The following is a 26,907-nucleotide window of genomic DNA, read 5'->3' as shown; positions in this document are numbered from 1 at the left end:
GTATTGCCGAAGTTAACCTAAAAACATGCTGGCAGTCAGACAACTTCAAACATAAAAAACAATCACAAATGATAGAAAAATACTGATACTTTCTGGTAAAATCAAATAAAACTTTGTATAAGTTCATTTTTAAATTTCTGTTGTTGCTAAGGAATTTCTGTTGTTGCTAAGGAATTTCTGTTGTTGCTAAGGAATTTCTGTTGTTGCTAAGGAATTTCTGTTGTTGCTAAGGAATTTCTGTTGTTGCTAAGGAATTTCTGTTGTTGCTAAGGAATTTCTGTTGTTGCTAAGGAATTTCTGTTGTTGCTAAGGAACTTCTGTTGTTGCTAAGGAATTTCTGTTGTTGCTAAGGAATTTCTGTTGTTGCTAAGGAATTTCTGTTGTTGCTAAGGAATTTCTGTTGTTGCTAAGGAATTTCTGTTGTTGCTAAGGAATTTCTGTTGTTGCTGAGGAATTTCTGTTGTTGCTAAGGAATTTCTGTTGTTGCTAAGGAATTTCTGTTGTTGCTAAGGAATTTCTGTTGTTGCTAAGGAATGGAAAAGTACAGCATTCAGTCCAACTGCCCTGGTGTTATTCTAGCAGATTACTCCTTAAATATGCCCCCATTAAAACTATGCTAGAGTACAAAATAGTGTATTTCACATTTTTTAAAGGATCATTGTTTTGTGTGGTGAAGGTACATCGTATGAAAAAAAACTACAGCTAGAAAAGTTGCTACAGTTATAAGAAAGCGTTTCGTTTGTAGATTATTTCCATCTGACTTTAACAAAAATATTTACATACACAGCAGACCCACGGTAAGGATGTCCATGTCGAATGGTCCATACAACAACAAAATTCTCCTCGAAATTCAAATATGAACAGTATTTTCCATCCTTTTTTGCTGAGTTGGTTTGAACAGAGTTAAAGTAGGCTAAAGATTATAGTGAAAGCGAAGCAAAAAGTCCCAAACCGGAAACCGGGAAGTAATGAAAAATTAGGACGATGATGACATCAAATTTAAGTTGAGTAAAATATTAAAACTTAACTTAAGTGTGTGTTTAGTAAGCTAAATTCATTTAAGTTAAACTCAAAGTTTATGTTATATTACGTAGCCTATCAAAAGTCTAGTGTACTGAATGCGTTGCTGTCAAGTTTCTCTCACACCGCCGTTAGCCACTACATCTGTCTCAAAGGTAAGAACTCCATATAACACTATACATGGTAATGTTACATTCTATTGCAAATCCTAACCACTGAATATGAAACTATAGTTACTAAGGTTACCAAAGTATTTTGTTACTAATTTTTAATATGTACAGTATGTAGAGTATATAAAATTTTAATGTTATTTTAGCGGGGACTTGCATTAGATAATTACTATAGGTTCCTATAAGCCTCTATATGACATTTTTGCCTTAGGAATTAAACACCAAAACGAATTAAACCATAACTGTCACGTACAGCTTTCATCAGATGTCCTAGGTAAATCAGGTACGCTGATTCCGGTATTGAATTCAAAATCAGGATTGGCCAACTAACTTTCGAAGTCATGAAAGATTTTTTACAGTGTTTCAATATCAATAACAACTCATTATTTACATTCGGCCTTCAAAATAATCTCAATATTTTATGAAAGGTGGATAAGCTATGTAACATTGCTCATAACTTGTTACAGGGTGTTTTGTTACAGGGTGCCGAGAGAAATGAGTTAGAAAAGTGTGATAACAATGCTAGCTTGTGACAAAATCGTGCTTTTTAGCTCATTTTCTTCGACGTTCAGCCTATTAAACATCCTGTAAAAAGCTACAAGCAATTTTAAATAGTTTATCTACTTTTCATAAAATAGGATACGTCACATATTTGTGGGCCTAACTTGCTGTGTCGATTGTGAGACCGATATTGAAATGCTGTAAAAAAGCCTTCATGACTTTGAAAGTTAGTTAACCAATCTTTATTTTGTGTACAAAATCGGAATTAGCGTGTCTGATTTATCTATAAAAACGATGAAAAGCTGTACGTGACAGTTATGGTTTAATGTCGTATGGCAGAGAGGGGGGTACACTGTATATAAAGTATATCAAACCATTTTAACGAATACAGTCATACCTCGACATGCAAGCTTAATGGGTTCTGGGACTGAGCTTATATGCTAATTTACTCGTGTCTCAAGGCAATATTTGTTAACCCTTGTATCACCTATATTCCACACGTTAATAACCATAAATATGTCAAAATCTGCAATAAAGTGTAACATGCACACTGCTGTAAGTATTTACCTATGGAACAGAGATAGCGGCTAACAGCTGTCTGAGAGAGACTTGATAGCAACGAGTTCGGTACACTAAACCTTTGTGACTCTATTAACAGAAACCTTGAAATTAAGAAGATTAAATTGAAATGATAAACAAAAATTTAGCTTATTAAATAAGCTAAACTAAAAGCTAAGTTTTGATTTTAGCTAAACTTAATTTAATTTTCTTAATTTTTATTATCTGTTTCCAGTTTTGGTTTCATGCTACTATAACTTTTAGCTGACCTTTTAAAAACCTTTTTAAAACTAATTCGAGGCAGAAGACTGAGCGATGCTGATCTCGAAATCGGCCTCTCGCTTAGTCGGCTATATAGTGGCCATCAAGAAACAGGTCAAGGTCGTATCTCAAAATATTCCTCGTATCTCAAGATAAACTTGCTTGAAATTATATTTGTATGTCGATGATATCATATGTTGGGCACTTCTATGCTGAGGTAAAACTGTACTCATTTTTTTCACTCCCTAGCTACTTGATATGCATATAGGTGATAAAATATGTACAAATAAATATATATATAAATATATATATACAGTCAAACATGGATAACTCGAACTTCACGGGACCGAGCAAAGGTGTTCGAGTTATCAGAGCGTTCGAGTTATCAGAGCACTGTCACAAGTCCATGTATTTATTTATAGATACATGTACATAGACAAACTATAATATAAATCAAAAGCATAAATGGCTTGTTTCAAATTAAATGCTTCTAATGTAAAGTTTAAAACATTTTTATCAAATAGTATAGATTTTTTTATCACTTGAGATTGGTTTGTTGTTTGAGGTGATGTTATTGCCAGGACATTTTTTAGATTGACATTGGCAAAACTTGATCGTTGCTGAAATGCTCAAAAGATGTTTGGTAAAAATCAAATTTCGATAACTTTAGCTTTAGATAACTCGACCACAACTCTGTTAACTCGAACAGTTTTTTGCCCAACGGCTACCGAGACGGTTGTTATCGCTTTAGAAAATCACTTTATTCCAAGCCATAGAGGTAAACCTCGACTTTTCGTAATTTAAAGAAGTCGTTATTACCACCATCGGCAAAATATTTTTGTCAACGAATTTTCTAAAGGTTTGATGAAATTTGATTTTTACCAAACATCCGCTTAGCGATGGTCCTTCGGAAGCAAAGAAATGTGAGGTAACCTTCGCATAAACTTGGGTAAAACGCTCAAAAGAAAAACATGTCGTTTCTTCTGAGCATTTCAACAACGATCAAGTTTTGCCAATTTTAATCTAAAAAACGTCCTGGCAATAACATCACCTCAAACAACAAACCAATCTCAAGTAATAAAAAAATCTATACTATTTGATAAAAATGCTTTAAACTTTACATTAGAAGCATTTAATTTGAAACAAGCCATTTATGCTTTTGATTTATATTATAGTTTGTATATGTACATGTATCTATAAATAAATACATGGACTTGTGACAGTGCTCTGATAACTTGAACGCTCTGATAACTCGAACACCTTTGCTCGGTCCCGTGAAGTGCGAGTTATCCATGTTAGACTGTGTATATATATATATATATATAAATATATATCGTTGGATGGGGTACTCAATAAACATCTTATTTTCTCCAATAATTTGTAGGTATCCTCCGTATACATCAGTTTCAAGAATATGATCATGAGTGCACCGTGGAATCAAATCAAACAATTTTATCATTCACAGAAATACATTTGCCAACTGACAAGCACTTGGTTACAATGACTATTTATCAAGATCTCAGGCCACGATTTCTAATCTACCATATAAACGGCAATCGTTGTCTGTCTGTCTATCTATCTATCTGTCTGTCTATCTGTCTGTCCGCTTTATAGAGTACCGTACTTTTCGGACTATTAGCCGCTACTTATATATAAGGGCGTGTCTATTCTGTGGTTTTTTTTACCGCTAGGGCGCATTAACGGGAATCTCCGGTTAGTACACGCCTCTATTATAATACGTAACCTACTATTCATCGTAGGGATGGACGATAAATACTGATATGCTAATAGTATGAGTTGTCTTCTTGATATATTGAGTCACCGATAACTCCCAAATATGAGCAGTATAAATAACTTATATGGCGGTCTTTTTTTTCGATTCGATCGTACGAAGCAAACTTAATTAATATGAGTAAGTAGTAAAATTAAACTAGTAGTAAATATTAGTAGTGAATTAAATAAAATTTACTACTCTTTAAATAAATTAATGAGTAGTAAATTACATCTAATTAATATTTATTGCCAACGTGTACCGGGAAGGTCATGTGAACATTTGTTTCTTGCAACCACTAGAAAAACGCTGTTCTCAATCTACTATATAAACGGCAATCGTTGTCTGTCTGTTTGATTGAGTGTCCGCCTTATAGAGCGGTCTTTCCTTTTATCGTCGTACGAATTTCGGTCGTACGAAGCAAACTGAATTAATATGTGTAGTAACAGTAAATAAATTATAGAGCGGTCTTTCTTTTTCCATTCGGTCGAACGTAGCCAACCGAACTAATATGAATACTAAATATCGTAATTTCGTAATATGAACTATTAGCCGCTACTTTCCTCTGACGATTTGAGCCAAGCGGCTTATATAAAGGTGTGGCGATTCTGTTGTTTTTCTTTCACCGCTCGGGCGCATTAACCGAAATCCCCGGTTAGCACGCTTTTTAAACAGAAATTTTCTGCCGTGTTAAAAAGCGCCTTCCTGAGTTCTGCGGCCTATACAAAGGTGTCTATACAGCTATACAAATGTACTATTTATTAAATAAAATAAATTAACGAGTAGTTATTTACATGCAATTAATATTTACTGCCAACGTGTACCGAGAAGGTCACGTAAACGTTTGTTTCTTGGAGCCACTGGAAAAACGTGTTTCTCACCTACTAAATTTCCACATCAAAAAGGTAAGTGTTTCTTATACGATGTTGTATTGTATATGAATTGCCACATCTCCACTACTTAATAACGTTGGATTTGCCGCTGTTCGTGATAGTGGGTCATGTTCATTTCCTTCAGCAGCCGAGTTACTAATTTTTTTCCAGCTACGAGTAGGCCTACTGTAACTTACTATTACAGAACTTTCACGAGTACTCCGAGGGTTGCGATATGCTATTGTGAAAAGAAAGAGAGCAGCTGCTATCGACTTACTGTCCCCCTGCATCAGCCATGACCAGCTATACGTCGCCTGCTCAAAAGTAGGCACACGCCGAAAGCTGTTTCTTCATACGCCCGACAGAAAAACCAAAAATGTTGTCTATCCGCAAGTGTTGCCTTGAACTAAGGGAGAGAGAGAGAGTGGGGGGGGGGAGAAAGGGAGAGGGGGGAGAGAGGGAGAGAGAGAGAGGGAGAGAAGGGGAGAGAGAGAGCGAGGAGGGAGAGAGAGAGGGGGGAGAGAGAGAGGGGGGAGAGAGAGAGGGGGGAGAGAGAGGGAGAGAAGGGGAGAGAGAGGGAGAGCGAGGAGGAGAGGGGGGGGGGGAGAAAGAGGGAGGGAGAGGGGGGAGAGAGAGTGAGAGGGGGAAGAGGGAGAGAGAGGGGGAAGAGGGAGGGAGAGGGGGGAGAGATGGAGAGAGGGGAAAGAGGGAGAGATGGAGAGAGGGAGATGTAACTGCATATTTGGCGTTGTTTTACAGTATGAAAGCCAACTCTTAATAAAACTTATGCTGCCCGTGAATCTGTTACTGTAGGCGGGTAATGCAGCTAGTGATGTATAAACACCCTTGCACTTCTACTACTGTTCTCAAAGCCTACTCGACTTGGTTAATATGTAACATTTTTTACCTCAATCCATGCCAAACTACTGCAAGTTCATAACACTTCAATAATTGAAATCAAGAGCCTCGCATGAGCCTGTCATATACCACATACGCGGAAGGATTCTAAAAGCATTCTCAGTGTTTAATACTTTCTCACAGAGCTCGGGTTAAACTAAGTCAAAGATGCATCACGAGTAGCTTCAAAAGTCAAAACTTCAAAAATAGCAAAAAGGATGAATGTAAGTACATATTAAAACTTTTATACTTTCATAACTTCCTTTTTCGGCTTTTCCATTTAGGGGTCATTTAGGGGTCAACACCACAAATGGTATAATATGGTACAGAAGATATTGTGACCATTTACTCATGAGACTTCACACAGGGGTAATTGTAGTTCCGACGCTTTTTCTAACACCAACAATGGTGCTTCTGAGACTCGAACTACAGACCTACTGATTACACACCCGGCATACTAACCACTTAACCACTGCTGTCCCCAATTATACTTTCATAACTGGAGATTACCTATATTACCTATATATCTAATATATATAATATATTATATATATTAGATATATTATTATATATCTAGAGTAGGCTATGCATATTTTAAAATTCAGTCTTCAACTATTTTAGGCTATTTAATTTCAGCAATATAACAGATTAAGGTGACTGTATTACCTGCTCAGATGCCTGGCACAAAACAAACTAAACTACATGTATAATTGACTTACAGCCCTCTGGAGACATGAGCTCTCACAGTTCTCCCTTGTATAGTTGCCGCTATAGAAAATACCCTCAGTGCTTGTTACCTGCCTGCAGTGGCCATACCTCCCTCCGATTCTGTGGTACTCAGTCTAGAAGCAATAATATAACAATGTCAGTGTATTCATGGCATCTCCTATCTATGAACAAGCAGTCCCACTTAATGAGGGCTCACTTAATGACTCGAGAGTTATGACAATCTGTTAAAAATTGTCAAAAATATGCTTTAAAGAAACTAATTGAAAAAACATTTCTTAAAACTATTACAGGAATTACGAATATATGATATTACATTATATATAGAAGTAGAGTGCTGACCAGATGTACCAGCACCTATATGGAAATGCACTTCAAGTGTAAAGCTAAACCTAATGCAAAAATCTGTGCGAGTCCATCCAAAAGTAAATAAAGGATTAAACAGATATGCCAGTACTTCTATAGAAATACATTCAACTGTGCGAGTTAACCTAATGTTCAATTTTGTGGTACTTAGTCTAAAACCATGTAAACTATTTAAATCACAAATCAGAGAACAAATAATCACGACAACTGATAAAACCAATTTATGTACGGCATACGTATGATGATAGTATTTCAACTAAGGCAGCAAATTTATGATGGTATAAGATATAAGTTTATACGCTATTAATGTTCACACATTCTATGCACAGGCTATATCCTCCTTAGGCAAGCATCCTGGCAGACATGCAACCACTAAGATTTATAGTCAAATCAACCAATTAGGCAGGGAATTGCATAAACCACAGAGATGGATGTATTTTTATTGAGCGACAGTGACAGTAACAGTATTATATAACTTAACACTCATCACACACCTCACCTAACCGCTCATCTGTCAATGTATAAGACAGGCTCACGGCTTCCCATTAAACTAATAACTGTGACATGTTTCCCATGATCAGTATCTATATAATTATTAGCGGAAATTCAAGTTCATCTATAAATAGCTCTATGAAACCTTTCGCCAATGACCACAAGCAAATATCCAGTGAGACACGCAAGATCTCCTTTTTAAGTTAAAACAGTTATTGGTTGGATGAAAAATCCAACAAGAATACTGTGTTTTTCATTTAATTCGTTGTCTGACATCTGAGAGTCTATGATAGGTCATTAATAAAAACTGCATAAATAAATATATTATATAAAGTTATACCAAAAGCTAAAGATAGAACACTAAATTATATGCAACAAGCCTACACTATTAAAATAATAATCGATAAAAGAAGTTATTTTAACTTTACATTAAAAATAAAAGACTTAGTGAAGTTGTGGGTTCAGAGGGAGAGGTGGGGGAGTTATATAGTTTAACTTACTCTGACTTAGGCTAGGTGAAGTTTTAGTTTAAAGGTTGACTTGCAACAAAATTCACATTACAGTTATTTGGTATCAAAAGATTCACCATGTCTTACTTTGTTGTGTTGTAGGTGCAAAATATGTGGAAAGGTGATTACAAGCTCTTAAAAGCTCAAAAACGAACAGAAAATCGCAGCCACTTGAGACCGCCGTAGTTTGGATTCTCCTTCCAAAACGGCTCAAATGTGATGTAGCTGTGGTAGATGGTTTCTGTTTACACTTTCATGCAACCTTATTCGTCGAAATATTTTCACAAATATACTTCAGACATTCAATAAAACCATGTCTATTGTTCTTACGCGTCTGTTTTATCGTCATCGCAATGCTGTCACTTTTAGCAGTGATATCCCATAACTTACCATAAAAATTCGTTTAATTTTTTAGCCTTAGCTTGAAGTAGTACATATCATTGTCTGATAATCATGACGATCCTGTTGGTCACTTGTGATAATCGAAAAGTGCTGCAGAAATTATTTGCGAAGTATTGGGTCACATGATCAGATTACAACTTGCCGATTAGGCCAAACCGAAACAAAACTGTAAAGTAGCGAGCATCTATATTTGATACGGGGTCTTCGGTAAAACCCGAAGTGTTTGTCATAAACTAGTGCTATGATAAGTTTTATAATGAGCTTTTCATTGGCCTTTCAATTCACGTGAGAACATCATGTGACAAGACAATAACCCATTTGCATGGCTACGTCATCGAAATAAAGAGATTTTAATCTACGGCGGCTTTTCGTTTTTTAGCTTTTAATCACATTTCCACATATTTGGCACCTACAACACAACAGAGTAAGACATGGTGAATCTTTTGATACTAAATAACTGTAATGTTAATTTTATTGCAAATCAACCTTCAAGCTAAATGAGCTTATGCATTTTATTATTAGTATATTCTTACATTTTCCATTTTCATTGACCTTTTTACTCTCATTTACAAACTGCAACGTATCAAAAAATTGTGAATATTGAATGTTGGAAATTACCTCAAATGTATAGACAAATATTTTATCAAATTATACACGGCTAAGAATATGTTAGACTATATACACATACAACCTCATGCATTTGTAACGATAGCAGTTAGTGAACAATCGTCATTTTTCTGATAACTAATATCGGAAATGTGAGTTGGAGTTGCCTAACCTTTTCGGCAATGACAAAAATATGTGAAACTATAGTTTAACTACATAGGCATAATTTTTATGCGGTATTGCTAAATTCCAACCCTTTTTTTTACAACCCTCAGCTGTCTTGCCTCACCTTCTCTACTGCGAGTCTCGCCGAGGTGCCCGGGGAGAGAATCAGAACCTTTTCCTCAACAATTGGTTCGATAAAATGCGGGTGAACTTTAATAACAGCTCCGACCGTCTCTGGTATCGCATAGCTAATTCCCCTGCTGTACTTGTAAGACTCCACATTCAACACCATCCTTAGGCCTAAAGATAAGACAACTCTGAATACTTGAACCACCATTTATCAAGCTCAGTGCATTCTCACACACTTATTGGATACGAGAGAGAAAAACACATTCTCAGTAACATTTTATACTTCAACAATTACATGGTACTTCTGAACTTCAGCTAAGACATGCCATAGCCATACACAGTATGAGATGAGATATACCAAAGCCATACACTACATGAGAAGAAAAATACCGTAGCCGGGAAGAGACCGTCGGGTTTCGTAGGTATTATTCCTGTTGAAGGTGAAACAGTTTCCAAACACAGGGCTGGCAAAGTAGTCAAAGTCGCTATTACTCAAACTTTTGCTGTCGAAGCTCGCTGACACTACCAGATCTTGCAGTTGATGGCCTCGCGCCTGCGGGTCATCCTCAGAGACTGAAATAATAGCCTCTGGATACAATTTGAAACTGGTGAATGGCTTTTAAAAAGCATTAGGCAAAGCAACGGTCGATATTTGACCAACAATTCCCATTAGACAAAAACAAAAGAAAAAAACAACACTGCTGTTAGTAACAAGAAAATGCTAAGCTACTCACGAAAATCTGCATATCTATTCGTTTGACGAATATCAGGTATGACGGAGTTGTCATTCTCCACAAGCATATTAGTATTGCAAACTGTAACAGCTGCAAAAAATAATTAATTACATATCAGTGAAGAACCAATAAAAACAACATACATAAGTACAACAACATAAGTAGTGATGAAGAGTGGTCAACAAATAAAAATAGCCGGATGCGACAATAGAAGGAGCAGATGGATCAAAGGAAAGAATGGATGCAGCAATTAAGGGGCCAGTAGGAGCATGGGGCCTATGGAAGGAGAAAGTAAAAACAATGAACAATGGGAAAAAAGGCAAAAAAACAGTGGATGCAGCAACCCAGGGAGTAATGGAAAGAGCAGATGGACCATCAGGAGATGTGAGATATGATCTATATTTCTGACTAGACTTGAAAAACATTTCGGTTACATCCACATATATCATAACAAAACCAATAGCCCAAGTTTCACCTTCATTAAGATCCAAATATGACACTAAAACCATTAATATGCTTGGCTGGAAAACATAAGATACACCCATTCATGGAGTTATGGCTAATCTTCAACTTAGTCAATAAGCTTGAAATTTTGTAAAAAGCTTGGCATTTAACAACAGGTCATTTGCCGAATTACTTGGAATCAAAGACAGACATTACATAAGACAGCATTGGGAAACAAAAACATTTAAATATGCATGATGTGTTAATAAAAAAACTGCAAAACACACAAAAAACCAATGATATGAGGTTGAATGATCAATTCTTCACCATCAGCTGGGTGTACCTGTCGGTAACTCATATTTAACATTTACTTAAAAGCAAGCCACTGCATCAACAACTATTACCTGCAGAGCCCGTCACGAAACCTTGTAACATCTAGAAACAGGATATGCAAATCTTAATAAAACCAAAAGACTGGTAAAGCCACAAATACATCAACAAACTGAACAGATTTACAACATTGCTGACTACAACAACTCCAGTTTATAATTTTACTTCTCTAACAGATTGATAAATTCTTCATTTGTGGTAACAACACTTATCCCTTATTGTTACTTATGGTATTGAGTTGTTTTCTTTCATGTTTGAAAATAATTTGTAGTGGAGTGAAATTGTCTGCTCCTACAAATGAAAGGAGCAAAAGTCGACAAATCTTAATAATGCACGACTGCTATGATTCAACTCTCATCCTGTCTAAGGTTGCCCAATTGATGATAAGGTTGCCTTTAAGATATGACACATGATTCATAGATCCGAGGTTAAACGGTTAGTTCATGTAATACCATGGGGTCAAGAAGCTGTTTAGACATCATTTTGGCAAACCATTCTAATTATATGAATAAATCAAAATGATTTCAAGATTTATTTTATTATACAAAGCAGATGTTATGGTTTAAATATGGAAAACAAAACAAATATCAAACCAACCTTTAGACCAGCCCACTCACTATATACATCTAGATTGGCAGCACTTACCTGGGAATCTCATGCTGCGCATTGACTCCACATGATAGTCAGTTGCAGTACCAAACTTCATGTAGATAAGTACGAGAGAGAGTGTGTGATAGGAGAGCAGGACAAGAGCGAGCAGCAGCACGATGAACCAGAAAACCTTTTTGAACAATCCTAAAAATATCCCACAATGTGAAGTCTAAAGAATCTCCTAGAAAAATAACATTTCTACCTATGTATGAACATATTTCTATTTGCATATAAGTATACTAGCTTAATGCTCGATGTTTCCACGGGTAATAAAATAGCCTTTGCACTGAAAATCTATTTTTTATTTAACATATACAACAATTACCATTCTAACTTTTAAACTAAATATCATGAGAAAAGTATTTTGTGCAGTTCAAATAAATGAGGAGAAAAAATAAAATAATTGCAAACGCTTTCAAACTTTTTCCAACAACTGTAACTTTTAAATTTCATATACCGGCAATGAAAAAAGTGGTTTGCGCAGTTGAAATAAATTAAGAGAAAAAATACAACAACTGTAAATGCGCTTAAGTGCAAATGGGAAATGTGTTAAATAGCAAGTGATGGCTAAACAAAGACTGTTTTGCTACGATCACAATGAAAAATTATTTGGTATAGTCTATATGACTTGAATCCGTTTCAGCGTTGGCACCATAAGGTGAAAATGTTTTATAGAGCGGTATAGAAACCTATACATAGTATTTATCTAATGCAAACATCTCCTGGTGAAAACCATGAAATTTTTATATACGTACTGTACATATTAAAACTAGTAACAAAATAATATGTTAACCTTAGTGAATATAGTTATCTACAGTAACTTTAGGGTGTTTAGTGGTTATGATCCGCAAGAAAATGTAACAGTACAATGTACTACATGCAGTATGTACCGTAGAGAGTTCTTACCTTCAAGACAGACATAAAACATAAACGTTGAAGTTGACTTAAATGAATTTCACCTACCAAACACATAGTTAAAGCTAAGTTTTAGTATGTATTTTACTAAACTATTCTTCAGCTTTGACATTGGCTAAAATTCTATCACTTCTCCGTTTTCCGTTTCGTTTTTACTATAATTTAAAACGAATAAACCTGACCCGAGACAGTGAGAATCGTATCTCTTTCAGGTGTTGTGGGAGGGATTTCATTAAATAGCATATCACCATTTTTGTTATTTTATGGTCATCAGTACATCAACTGCCAAATTTTAATTTCGAGAGAACCCGTTGTTGATATCGTACAGTGGAAAAAAGGTGAAATACATCGTCCTCGTAGGGTAAGTACGGAAAAAATCGTGTTCCATATGGTAAGACAGACAAATCTCATAACAGGGGCATCGTAACCCGAAAACGCACAGTATTAACTAATAATTTATCCAGTGCAATCCTGAAAAGGCTATACAGAATATGGTAAGAGAGATGGGTGTGATAAAAACCGCTTAATCTTGTGGTTACGCTCATTTGTTAGCAGACTTGCGATTCAAAAGTCACAAGTTCAAATCTATTACAAAAGTGACTTTTCGTTGCTAAAACTTTATCACTGTAACTAGACAGATGACAGACCGACAACCATTGAGATTTATATATTGAGAGATCTAGTCGAATACCTAGCATTGCACGCGTTTTAAAAAACAGATTATAAATAGTGGCAGGTAAAGAAGTTGCCATCAGCTAATTTAAGGAAGCTAGCATAGCTAATTTTACTAATAAGAGCCATGAGAGCAAGCTTCAGTGACGTTGCGCATAGCACAAAGTCGCCATATGTGTTTTAATGCAGATAATGACTATCTGCCCAGTGAATCCTTTGTATCCTTTGAATCTTTTGTAGTTTAATGAGTTAACTTGTTGCTTTGTGAACAGAAGCATACGAGATCCAATTCCTCTGCCATATGAACTTTTCATTACTTGATTTGAATTGCTATAACTGGACATAGTGTACAATAGTGTACAAGCTATAACTGGACATAGTGTACAATAGTGTACAAGCTATAACTGGACATAGTGTACAATAGTGTACAAGCTATAACTGGACATAGTGTACAATAGTGTACAAGCTATAACTGGACATAGTGTACAATAGTGTACAAGCTATAACTGGACATAGTGTACAATAGTGTACAAGCTATAACTGGACATAGTGTACAAAAAATAAACACTGAGATTTATACATGTAGAAGATTTCTATATAGATGAATATGATTTTAACTATTATATATGCACATATTTCTATATATGCATAAAGTTCTATATACATGCATGTGTGTATTTCTATCCGTATATGCATATACTTCTATCTATAGATGAGAACATTTTTATCCGTATTGTTATTGAAAACGAGGTTAGCTGCATGGGAAGTAGCAGTAGAATTTCAAAGTTTTGTTGTCGGCTATGACTTATGCTTATGACTAGCTCATCCAATCAAATGCCAGCAAACATACTGGAACAGCTAAAACAATGTAAGGAGTTGTCGTTCCCTGTAATTAATGAAGTATGAACTTCAAGACTTTTGCATGACATCTGGCTGTTTTACCAATACAGTGGCACCAGGGATACATTTTTAATTTGGTCTACACCCAACCATTGACTCCAAAAGTTTGTATTGCAAACAATTACCGCAAAACCTCTAATTGAATGCCATGACAAGCAAATGTTTACGCGTTGCATTAGTGCTAAATGTAGCATGTGAAAGTTTGCTCTGCCAAAAAATTATATGCAGATTTATAGCATGTTATTTAATAGCATCCTTGTGGCTATCTTAACACAGCTTACATGAATGGATGCTCATAACTTCACTTCCATTGCACATAAAAAGCTAGTTTTGGCTGCAAACTGTAGCAAACATATCAATGAATGCGATGACCTTTTATTCAACAATGTTAAATAGAGATATAAAACACAATATGTCTTCAAATTTAGAATGAAATAAAATTTGAAAATTCCAACAAATTGCCAAGAAGGACGCGGGCTATAATATCATGGGATATTGTGTGACTGAATGAAGTAGCTCGCCTGCCTCCAGAACTGGAGGTGCTGAGTTCAAATCTAGTTTTTGACACACCGGAACTAAAGAACCTTAGTAGAGAGACGGAACATTCTCAGATACGCTAACTTATTAACATACAATGATAAACTGAATATGTATGTACAACCATCTCATGGTAATTTATTGTACTATCACCTCATGGAAACTTATTGTACTATTACCTCATGGACACTTATTGTACTATTACCTCATGGAAACTTATTGTACTATTACCTCATGGAAACTTATTGTACTATTACCTCATGGAAACTTATTGTACTATTACCTCATGGAAACCTCATGATATGATACAAATCTGTTTCTATCAACAATTAGCTTTTTTACAAAATGAAAAATGTGTAATAAATTTTGTCTTTAAACATCCAGCTAAAATCCAAATGCAACAGCCTTGGGTATACACGATGCAACAGCCTTGGGTATACACGATGCAACAGCCTTGGGTATACACGATGCAACAGCCTTGGGTATACACGATGCAACAGCCTTGGGTATACACGATGCAACAGCCTTGGGTATACACGATGCAACAGCCTTGAGTATACACGATGAAACAGCCTTGGGTATACACGATGCAACAGCCTTGGGTGTACACGATGCAACAGACTTGGGTATACACGATGCAACAGCCTTGGGTGTACACGATGCAACAGCCTTGGGTATACACGATGCAACAGCCTTGGGTATACACGATGCAACAGCCTTGGGTATACACGATGCAACAGCCTTGGGTGTACACGATGCAACAGCCTTGGGTATACACGATGCAACAGCGTTGGGTGTACATGATGCAACAGCCTTGGGTATACACAATGAACTTTAGTACGCTGTACTAATCAAATGCATTTGTGAAGATAGAAAGCAATATGTACCTGTAGGTAAAACCACCCCAGCTTACCTTAACAAAATATTTCACTAACTATAATATATAAATAGTCTACCATAATAAAAACAATAAAATTAATTGAGAAAAATGTTGCAAATAGAGAGCAACTAACCTTTGGACTGGTGGATCTGTGTGAGACCAACTAGAGACGATCTGTCTCTGAAGGCAACTCCAACTTCCTTAATTGAGACATCCTGTCTGTGTTTTGCGATCTGAAACAAAAGTACATGTACAGGCGCATATAATATTTGTCAGAATAAATGTTTAGCTCTAAATTGGTGAGCTGTCAGCATAACACAAATAATATGCTAAAGCTTCTAACGGCGACCAAGTTTTGTCGATGTTAATCTCGAAACATCCTGGCAGTCAGATCATCTCAAACATAAAAAAATCGTAGCTGATAAAAAAATACCGATAATTTATGATAAAATCTACTCAAATTTGGTGCAAGTTCATCATTAAGGTTTGTGTATAAAACCTGAATATTTTATAGCATCTCAATCAATAGGTCTGTTTCACATACCTCCTCTGGTAAGAAGAGACAGTACTCCAGTTTTATTGCAGATGCTTGGGTATCAACTTCATCTTCTGGTTTGACTATGAGATTGTCCTGAGGAAAAGGATCAGCACCGTCTCCTAAAACAGACGCGAATCTACAAAATCCACTAATGAATCTTTCAGATAGCGACTAAAGCGATCAATATATTTGATTAACATTTGCAAACTTGCATATTAAAAAGTATAAACAAAAGTTCTCACCAACTGAATCGAAAAATTTTCTGTAGATTTTTCGAGTTGGATCTTTTGGCATTTTTTTTTAGATCGAATGTGGATCTATTCCAAGACCCTCTTATTATATGAATAATTTTCAGGAAGCCCACAATGAACAGTATAACATTGCTTCTGGTGATATCTTCCTAGGTAAAGTATGTTAACTTAAAGGCTATCTATGTGGGTAAGAAAAAGCTATGCAATATAAAGGTAGTAGAAACTTTAAAATAATGGAAGAAGAATGCTATAAAACCTCCTTCTTAAACTAGTTGCTCAATGTAGTTATGTTTGAATGCGCTGGTCATGACATCCATAGTTTTATTAAAATTTCTCTTTGCTCTGATATCCATGAATTAGCAAAAGTATTCTGGCTTCAACCATACCTCTTACAACATTTAAAATAGAATTCGAATGGTCCAAATACCAAGCAGAAACACAGGCAAGAGAGCTAAGACCAGATAGACATCCAGACCATGGCTACCATCTCCGATAATACTAACGCTGTTCCTCCTATTGCCTGTTGGCTAACAAATTGGTGGCAATGCTGCATCAGTTGAGCATACAATAACCCTCAGTAGATCACAGAATGGTCAATTGTCGCAGTTCTATTGCGAATGACATGAAAAGGGGCTGAGTGAATATAAATTTGGCAAACAAACAAAAACCTGAGCTGCAAGCTTGCTGCTAAATTACAAACTAGATTCGAAAACAACAAACATTGCTGTACAAGCTTGCAGTTTCATGAAGGCTATATGGGTGAAGATCCACCACAAAAATGGTTTCGACTGTGCAATATTCTTGCAGCATTTTTATCGTCAAAGTTGTAAACAAGCGAGCAATTTCTTACAATTGTTTGAAAGGTACAGCAACACAATCAACCTTGAGCGTTAATTATGGGCCATTTCAAGGTGAACTATTAAACTGTTATTATTTAAACAAAATTTGAGAACTAGCTCCGGTTTTACGATTTACCTTTTTATGGAATTTCTTATGTAATACAAAGAAAAAAATTTACATAAATTCTTTACATTCAGTGGAATTTATGTAAAAGGAACTTGACGTTGTAGCGGCACCTACTGTAACTAAATGCTATTAGCACGCCCACACTGTATCTAATCATAAATGTAAAGCTTTAGAAAACAAATTTCTAAAAATCAACAACGCTTGAATTTCATCATAATTATTGAAAAAGCCATGCTTCAAGAACTCAACAAAAGTTCCTGTTTTCAGCTTGGATGACTGCCAGCATACCAGTGCAGCATGATGCAAGTTTTGAGCAACTCACCACCATTTATGGCTCAATACTGACAAATAGTACCAAATGACCAAACAAAAGTTGCAAGAGGAACTGCTATCAAAGTGCATCCAACAGTTATCTAGCGACAAGGCTAAAATGTTAGCTATGCATGTTCCTATTGTAAACAGGTTGATCCATAATAATAGCTAGCAGGAATTTATGTAGAAACAAGCAGGCATTTCAAAACTTACCAGATGATGAAAGCTCATAAAATAACGGCTAGAGTGTTATTCACTGTTTTATGACCCGCATGATAGCATTTGGGGCTGTGCGCAACTTCAATTACTTTGCGATTGAGCGTTTCAATGAACCCCTGCACGATGCGCATTTAAAGGTTGACTTGCAACAAAATTCACATTACAGTTATTTGGTATTAAAAGATTCACCATGTCTTACTCTGGTGTGTTGTAGGTGCAAAATATGTGGAAATGTGATTACAAGCTCTGAAAAAGCTAAAAAATGAACAGTTAATCGCCGCCATCACGAAAACGCTGTAGGTTGGAATCGCAACCTGCGCAACAATGGATATTCGCAAGTGTCGTTTTCATGATTCGCAAACATGATGAATTTAATAAAGTTTTGTGGATTGCAAAACTTGCTGATTTATGCCGGTTCCATGATGGGGATAACTTGTGAATTGACTCAAATTTGCGAATCGTGTGCATCATGGAAACAGTGACTCACCATGCAGGAGCTAAGCGTAAACATTAACGTTTCACTCAGGTGAGTGGACCTGCACCAAGCGGACTAACACGACTAAAGCGTAAACATATTTTCGCTCAGATCATAAACAACAAACTGATAAACCACAGCAACCACAAACGCTATGCATCAACAATCTTGCCGAATACATTGGAACCAACTTTTAGAACTTACTAATGCTAACAGCTATTGCCTAGAGAATAAAAAATCATAACTAATTAAGTTATGAAAACCCCTTAAGCTCATGATAAAGATACTAAAAAATTAATATAATACTAACAGCAGATAGTTTTATATGACAATGACAACTTCTTAGAGGCCTGCAAATAAAACCTTATTTATTCCAAAACACGACTAAAGGCACACCTGCCTTTCTAACAATATCCTGGTCTACTTAACATAGTTGATGCATTAAATACATTATACATTTTACTGACTCAAATGCCTTGAAGATAGACTTACACTAAAGTTTTCATAAATTTTATCAGAAAGTATCACTACTTTTCTATCATTTGTAATTATTTTTGATGGAAATAATTTCAAACGATAGAAAAGAAATGGTAGAATGATTTTAATCTTGATATATCCGATAGCCAGGATATATCAAGATTAAAGTTGACAAAACTTGATGGTGCTTAAAATGCTCAGAAGAAAAATACATATGAAATGACGCCACTAGTTGATATTGGCTTTTGTGTTCAAGTCGCAACGTTACGCGTCTCTGTTCTGTTGATTCCATTCTCTATTCTGTTGATCGCCTTGCAACTATAGACCTCATAATCACACTTTCGCTTAATCTAGCATTCTAATCATGATAAATTTTGTCGATTTCTAATTGAAGCATCTTGACAGTCAGACAACCTCAAACATAAAAAATGTTAGTAAATGACACAAAAATATTAATACTATTTTATAACATCTACTAAACCTTTGCATAAGTTGAACTTTAATGAATTATAGGAACACAAGATAAAATATAAAACAGAAAGAGACCGTAGCAAACAAGGCTGCTAGGTAATAGAAGTGATAGAGACTAACTTTTGAGATATAGTTAAATATATAATATTTAAAGGTTGACTTGCAACAAAATTCACATTACAGTTATTTGGTATTAAAAGATTCACCATGTCTTACTCTGTTGTGTTGTAGGTGCCAAATATGTGGGAATGTGATTACAAGCTCTTAAAAGCTCAAAAACGAAAAGCCGCCGTAGATTGGAATATCTTTATTTCGATGACGTGGTCACGAAATTTTTTATCGTCTTGTCTCGTGATGTTCTCACATGAATTGAAAGGCCAATAAAAAGCTCAATATAAAACTTATCGTAGCACTAGTTTATGACAAACACTTCGGGTTTTACCGAAGACCCCGTATCAAATATAGCTGCTCGCTACTTTACAGTTTTGTTTCGGTTTGGTCCAATCGGCAAGTCGTAATCTAATCATGTGACCCAATACTTTGAAAATAATTTTTGCAGCACTTTTCGATTATCACAAGTGACCAACAGGCTCGTCATGATTATCAGACAATGATATGTACTCCTTTAAGCTAAGGCTAAAAAATTAAATGAATTTTTACAGTAAGTTATAAGATATCACTGGTAAAAGTGACAGCATTACGATGACGATAAAACAGACGCGTAAGAACAATAGACCTAGTTTTATTGAAAGCGTGAAGTATATTTGTGAAAATATTTCGACGAATGAGGTTGCATGAAAGTGTAAACAGAAACCATCTACCACAACTACATCACATTTGAGCCATTTTGGAAAGAGAATCCAAACTACGGCGGTCTCGTGTGGCTGCAATTCTCTGTTCGTTTTTGAGCTTTTAAAAGCTTGTAATCACCTTTCCACATATTTTGCACCCACAACACAACAGAGTAAGACATGGTGAATCTTTTCATATCAAAGAACTGTAATGTGAATTTTGTTGCAAGTCAACCTTTAACCAATACTGCCATTTCTCTAGATGTAGTACACATTTCCGTAGAAATGTGAAAACAGCACCATTACATTACACGTATGCATGTATTTTTAGTACCACTTACCAATATCTTGTAAACTTATATCTCCTACATGAGCCTTAGCAGCACCATTTGAGGCAGCGCAATCGCGACTGGATGTCATTGTAGGGTTTCTGGGAAAGTGGAACAGCAGATCAAGTCATTAATAGTGAACTCAAACCAACTAATTCTTCCAACAAAAATGTTGCTTATTCTGACTACGTCAAAAACAAACAAACACAGATGCTAAAAAATTCTCAATGTTCAATTACTGAAATGGCCTTCTTGGCAGCGAAACTGAAATGCTACATAAACCTAAGGTTTATTTTAAACTGAAACAGACCGGTAGTGACTTCAGAGAAACATGAAGCTGTCAAAAGATAAGTACAGTTAAGCTGTTTCAACACTCTTGTTTCTTATAATAATCCATATACACATACATATACAGTATATATATACACAAATATATACCATAAAACCTGTATTTGAGCGCCACCTGTATTTAAAAGACACTCCTATTTGACCCCCAATATAGGATAAGTGTTGAAAAAGAGAGTGCCATGGCTTTCAAATAGAGGTATTATGGTATATCTCTACACCTTGAAGTACCCTGCACTTGAAGGACCATATGGGAACTGAAAGGGATAAGTCAGACTTTAGTTATGCAAAATATTTTAACTTCTGACCTTTTTTTTCCACAGAGAGACCCGTTTTCATACCAGAACGCTTAATACTGCATCTATTAGTTCAATATACTAAAGACGCTATCCTACTTACAAACATTCGTGTTACGAACAACGGGAGATACGAATGGTGTTGTACAAATGTCGAAAATTGTTCGTAAAGGAAAATGGTAGATATGACCGATGTTGTGCGATATTCCGCCTCTTTTTGCAGTTATCATTGAATAAACAGTTTTACATGAGCAGTAGATTACAGTTCAATCTTCCAAGTAACTACACAGCTAACGCATTTGCGACATGCCACAACGCTTTTGAAAAAATGCAGGGGTACTTTTTCACAGCAGTACTGTTTCTCCAGTTGCACACATCTTTATAGAACATATTGCTTTATAATTGTTTTGTGTTTTTTAAATACAGTACAAATGAATATATGTTACTTATACAAGTCTTATATTATACATACTTATATAATACTTAAACATATGTTCTGTAAAAACAACGAACTGAGATCACTTATGAATGAATTCACTTAATGAACGGCCGTTCAGAAACGGCCGATCTATTTTATAAATTAGAGTGTGTCTGTAGTTGCATAGGCTACAACCATGCATGTTGCATATACATGTATATATATAGTAGCCAGACTTCAAATACTGAGCTTAACACAAAGCTAGCAATAGCAGTAAAATGGCCAGAGCTCGACATTGCGGGTTAGGTTTTATTATAGTTTTGTGAAAAGTTTAGAAACGCAGTTGAAACAAACTCGTTACACAGGTTTTATATGAAATGTGCAAAAATCAGCACATTTTCTGCAAAGAATATGCAATTTTGTTCCAACAATTGATAATCAGTTTACCATTTTCGCAAAAATGTTGGGAATTACTAAACGGTAGAAACATTGTTTATTGCCAATGCATCAAACATTTAATTAAGCTAGCTATATATATAGTAAACAGGCTGTAAATGGTAACATGAACTTTGCCACTATTAGTATGAAACTACTTAGCTGTGATAGGTTTTAGTTCAACAATGTCCAAAGCTCGGCTATATGTGCCTTAGGCTATCATTTGTTTTTACTGAGAACCAGAGTTCTAGGCATCCACATATCGAATTATACAATGATGGCATTATCAGATAAATATCTCAAGTGTAGATTAACTAAACTGTTTACTTTTGTGCATCATTTATTGTGACGAATCTTAGTGAAAACCACCCATAATAAATTTTTTTAAACATAAGCTGATTTGCAGGAAAACAAAGTATTGAACGTGACAATGGCTCCTTCAAAGCATTGCAAAAATGCAAATGCTTATAAAAACCATTTAGTAAAGTGAAATCTGAACTTCGTCCACGCTTGAAGTGAAACAAGTGAAAAAAACGGGAAACAGTCCGAACATCGACAAATCTGAACCTAGACCAGCCCCAATCTCGACAGAGGTTGGTCCGAATCTAGACAAAAGTTGGTCTGAATATTGATAATTTATGCTGTACTGTTACAGTACATCACCAACATCACACGGTGATAGAAGAATATTTACACCCACAAACTAGAAATAGCCTCCAGTGGTTAGGTATCTGATGAAGTATATAGGCCTAAGCTAAACGAGTTTTAAATTGATACCATGCCTTTGCATAATCATTATCATAATGGTGATACCAAAATTGTAAATGAACTGCTCAAAAGAGGAAATTGAGAAAATCAATGAACACAAGAAAATAATAAAACTATAGACTGTAAGACTATAAACTTCCATAAATAAAATAATAATGCAAAAATATAATAATTGTAATATTAATAAATTTACTTATTATTATAATAAGATTGGGACCAACCGTTGTCAAGATTAGACCAACTGTTGTCGATATACAAATTCGTCGAGCTTCAAACTCGTCGAGGTTAGGACTATAATCCGAAAAACAACATCTATTCTTCCTAACAATCAGCAGCAATTAATGCAATCGGCCAGGTTGTGTTGCAGTGCTTTGAGCTTGAGGTTTACTAAAACGCAAATGTCATAACTTCCAGCGTCCTTCTGTAGCACTGTACTTCAAATACAGTAAACTACATGTATCTCTACCACACTTGGTAATTCATGACGGATGAGTTTTTACAGATTTGTCAAACGCACGTCAAAACAATATTGTGTCAAACACTATTTTTTGCAAAATTAGGAAGAAATCAAAACTGTGACTTTGATTTTTTTATATAAAAAAGATAATGATTTAAATCAACGATTTAAAACTTTGATTTTTTCCGAACGAACCATGTCAAAAATAGCTTTAGATGACAGAAGCAAGCAAGTTCTAGATTCACGCAGTTGGCTAGATACGCGTCAAGTAAACGTATTGTTAGTAAAATTTACCAAACGCAAAAAATATGCTCTTTCAACTCTGTATGAAATTCATTAAGCTCGAAGCAATTTTGAACCGACACTGCAAAAGTCCTCAAGAACAACTCTAAAAACAACATTGGTACGTTTCCGATAATGTTGACTTGAATGAGATTTGTGTACTTACTTTAGATGAGCTTTGCTTAGCGCAAAATATTTTAACAGTGACCACAAATCGTTCCTGTATATTTCAATGTGTGTCCCTGTTAAAGCAGCATTAAGATATAAACTACCTAGTTTGTTGCAAATCGGCTACTATTGGCACGCTTGGTGATGACTAACTAGAGCCGTATAGTTTCACACTGTGAAACTATACGGCACTGATGACTAACCACATGTGTTATATTTGAACTTTGAACTCGCCAGCCTAATAAAAACATTTATCGCGTTTGACCTTACCACTTTGGAAGAAGTTCTATGCATAAGTTGTATTTTAGCGGACTTCGGACTACATAAGTTGCGCATAGACTTTTTAGAGTTTGAATTGAATAATGTCCGATAGTATGACCATAAGCTAGAGATGCTGTAAGATCGGGCTACGTTGATCTGGTGAACTTAAAACCCTCGAAATGGCAGTCACGTGACTTTAACACTGATAGCGATATATAATGCATGCGCCATGTTTGAAAGTTAATCGGGTACTAGTTCTGTATGTAAATAAACAGTGAAAAATGACAGAAACGTACATGTTGAATCGTTATTTTCCTCCTGGGTGTCAATGAAAACTCTCCCTACACAACGTTTAGAATGTCCTGATAGAAGGAAACCTATTTATAACATATGGAGCAGAATATAATAAATGATAAGTGGATGTAAAATAGGTTTTCGTGGACCATATTATTCTTACAACTGTTGTATCGCAGATGTATAAACCCAGCAAATGATATATTCAGACAAATAACAACTGTTCCATTATATCACAGATTATATTACAGATTAGAATGCAGATGTATAAACCATAATGGAGAACTTAGCACACAAAGTCTTTCGATAAAAACAACACATATGCTGCCAAAACAAACCGTTTTCAAAAGTTAAGTGATAATAGCTCATGAATGTATGATATGTATAATACAGTATCTGTAAAAGATGGAATAAACTACTGCAACAGCTAAACGGAAATTGAAAACAATTGTAATAGAGGATAATCAAAATAATGCAAACAAGGAAATGCCCGAATTAGTGTAATCAGATTATTACACCTATACATACACTTTACAGAAACTGTGTAAAAGGAGAATTGTATATCACTGGATATTAAGCCAAGGTGCATCAGAGTTTTTTAGAACTAAATCAGATTAGAAATAGCAGCACAACAACAGCTACAGATGAATATTACAGCGACAACATTGTTACTGGCCTTTAAAAGGTACTGCTTTAGCATTCTTATGCCTCAAAGATGCACCTTGCAGTTTGAATGTACGATTTTGTGAAGAAATTTCTATGAGAAGGTTGACTTGCAACAAAATTCACATTACAGTTATTTGGTATCAAAAGATTCACCATGTCTTACTCTGTTGTGTTGTAGGTGCAAAATATGTGGGAATGTGATTACAAGCTCTTAAAAGCTAAAAAAAACGAACAGTTAATCGCAGCCACACGAGACCGTCGCAGTTTGGATTCTCTTTCCAAAACGGCTCAAATGTGACGTAGTTGTTACAAGATGGTTTCTGTTTACACTTTCATGCAACCTCATTCATCCAAATATTTTCACAAATGCCCTAAAGGATGAATTTATTCGCGGAATTAAGTTTCGCGCAAATTGCCTTTTTCATGCATATTCGCGGATTACTTTATTTGCGGCTGAACACTGTCACTCTCTCTGAAGAGTTAACTCTATTGCAGCTAGCAATAGAGTTAACCCTACGCATGCGCACACTGCGTGTTTCGGTTACTATTTAGCTTACAACTACGAGTTGATTATGCTCAGCTATAAATCTTTTGCTGCGTTCAGAGGTTTTCACGGATATTCATCGATTTGGAGGTCTTTGATGAACCAAGAACTTGTGGTAAGTAATGAGTTTTTTCAAAATCACTTACTAAAATAGAAATTCCTCTGTCATACTGCCCACGACCAAAGTGATATTGGAAAAAAGAAAGGGTACTGATGGTTGAGAAATGCAATATTAGCAGTGAAATGGCACTGCAGTGCAATAGGATAACGGCAATGGTAGCTGTAATGTACTGAGTGTTATTATGTACAACAAACAGCAATTTAATTAAAGGAAAATATTATATGTTTATATATCTTTCTCGCGATAGGAGAAATGCAATATTAGAAGTAAAATGCACAGATATTATTAGAATAACCAATAATATTAATATAGTAATACAGTAATAATAAAAAATCAATGCACAATTTTGTTTAAATTTCTAAACGTCATAGCAACCAATATCAAGAAGTTGTGATATTTATCGAAGTTTTTAGAAAATCTATTTAACAAAATTATTTAGAAAAAATGCTAACAGTAATATATTGCCTAACATCGGTCACTATATACTTCGATCTTGAAAATTCGAATGCTTATTCTTATAATTAAATCTTATAAGATCGAATAATTATTCTTATAATTAAATATTGTAATAATCTCATAAAATCGATAAAAAATATCATCGTCATTTTCTTTAGTTTTACTGCTTTGAACATCAGTTGGAATACCAAAGTACTCATAAATGTCCAAAATGTCAGTTACTTTAAAATTGGCACAAAAGAAACGAATGCTTTTCAGTATTTCTACGTTAATTACAGAAGCCTTTGGCACTTGGAAAATGCTATAGACTGGTGAAATGTCCACGTTTTTTTGTGTGAAATGCGCACGACTTAATGGTTCTATTCTCTGTCATTCGGCGTTTTGTTTGCCGGTCTTAATTTTGATAAAAATAAGGCTTGTCAAGTTATAATAATGATTTTAGGCCGAATTAATCTGTCTATATATGTATAATCCAATCAGATGGGTAAAATTTAGGAAATTTTGTACAAATAATAACGACTTAATAACATATTTCAATAGGTTTATATGTGTTTTGCATCGTTATTATACTTAAACGAATCCATTAAAAAATGGTTAAATTTGTTGATGAGATTTCGGTACAAGGGTTTGCGATGGCCGTTGATGAATAATTTTCGTGAGTTGTGTGCACATATGCATTTATCATAAATCTCCCAAACAATCGCTTCGCTCATGTTTGGTCATGGGATTAGTTGAATTTTACTTTGGTTCTTCGGTAAAACGCAATATTTATTTTCTCCATCTCTACCGCTTCGTTATTTGTTTTAGTGTGAGAGAGAGATTTTTCATCATACACGGAGGCACAATGACTGCAAGGGTGATAGACGTCATTGACGTCATAGGCGTAGAAGATCACCAATCATTCAGGGAAGTCTTGAAATTGAGGTAGAAGTGACCACTGCTGCTAACGAGGAGAATATATCTGTTTTAAAAAAGGAACAAAAACGCCTTTACGAGCAC

General features: G+C 35.3%; 2 protein-coding genes across 6 annotated transcripts in view; both read right to left on the bottom strand.

Annotated features, from left to right (window-relative positions):
• The window catches only part of LOC137391215 (degenerin-like protein unc-105), a 36,188-nt gene extending 12,452 nt beyond the window's left edge, over window positions 1-23,736 (bottom strand). Inside the window, exons 1-9 of one of the 5 annotated variants that reach the window (XM_068077617.1) lie at window positions 23,720-23,736; window positions 20,410-20,498; window positions 16,113-16,225; window positions 15,702-15,801; window positions 11,659-11,808; window positions 10,180-10,269; window positions 9,836-10,018; window positions 9,441-9,616; window positions 6,770-6,892 (exon numbers count right to left, since the gene is read on the bottom strand). In XM_068077617.1, coding sequence (XP_067933718.1) covers window positions 6,770-6,892; window positions 9,441-9,616; window positions 9,836-10,018; window positions 10,180-10,269; window positions 11,659-11,808; window positions 15,702-15,801; window positions 16,113-16,225; window positions 20,410-20,488 — 1,014 coding nt within the window. In that variant the 5' untranslated portion in view covers window positions 20,489-20,498; window positions 23,720-23,736. Of the gene's footprint in view, window positions 1-6,769; window positions 6,893-9,440; window positions 9,617-9,835; window positions 10,019-10,179; window positions 10,270-11,658; window positions 11,809-15,701; window positions 15,802-16,112; window positions 16,228-20,409; window positions 20,499-20,835; window positions 20,937-23,564 lie in introns of those variants that run through there. The other 4 variants (XM_068077616.1, XM_068077619.1, XM_068077620.1 and 1 more) reach the window with 4 other exon arrangements.
• The window catches only part of LOC137390405 (uncharacterized), a 400,777-nt gene that overhangs the window by 2,668 nt on the left and 371,202 nt on the right, over window positions 1-26,907 (bottom strand). The gene's annotated exons all lie outside the window — the stretch shown is intronic.

Source organism: Watersipora subatra, chromosome 3 (genome assembly GCF_963576615.1).
Source record: "Watersipora subatra chromosome 3, tzWatSuba1.1, whole genome shotgun sequence".
NCBI classification, from domain to species: Eukaryota; Metazoa; Bryozoa; class Gymnolaemata; order Cheilostomatida; family Watersiporidae; genus Watersipora; species Watersipora subatra.
The sequence above is the reverse complement of the archived record's forward strand: the minus strand, read 5'-3'. Positions and strand labels throughout refer to the sequence as shown.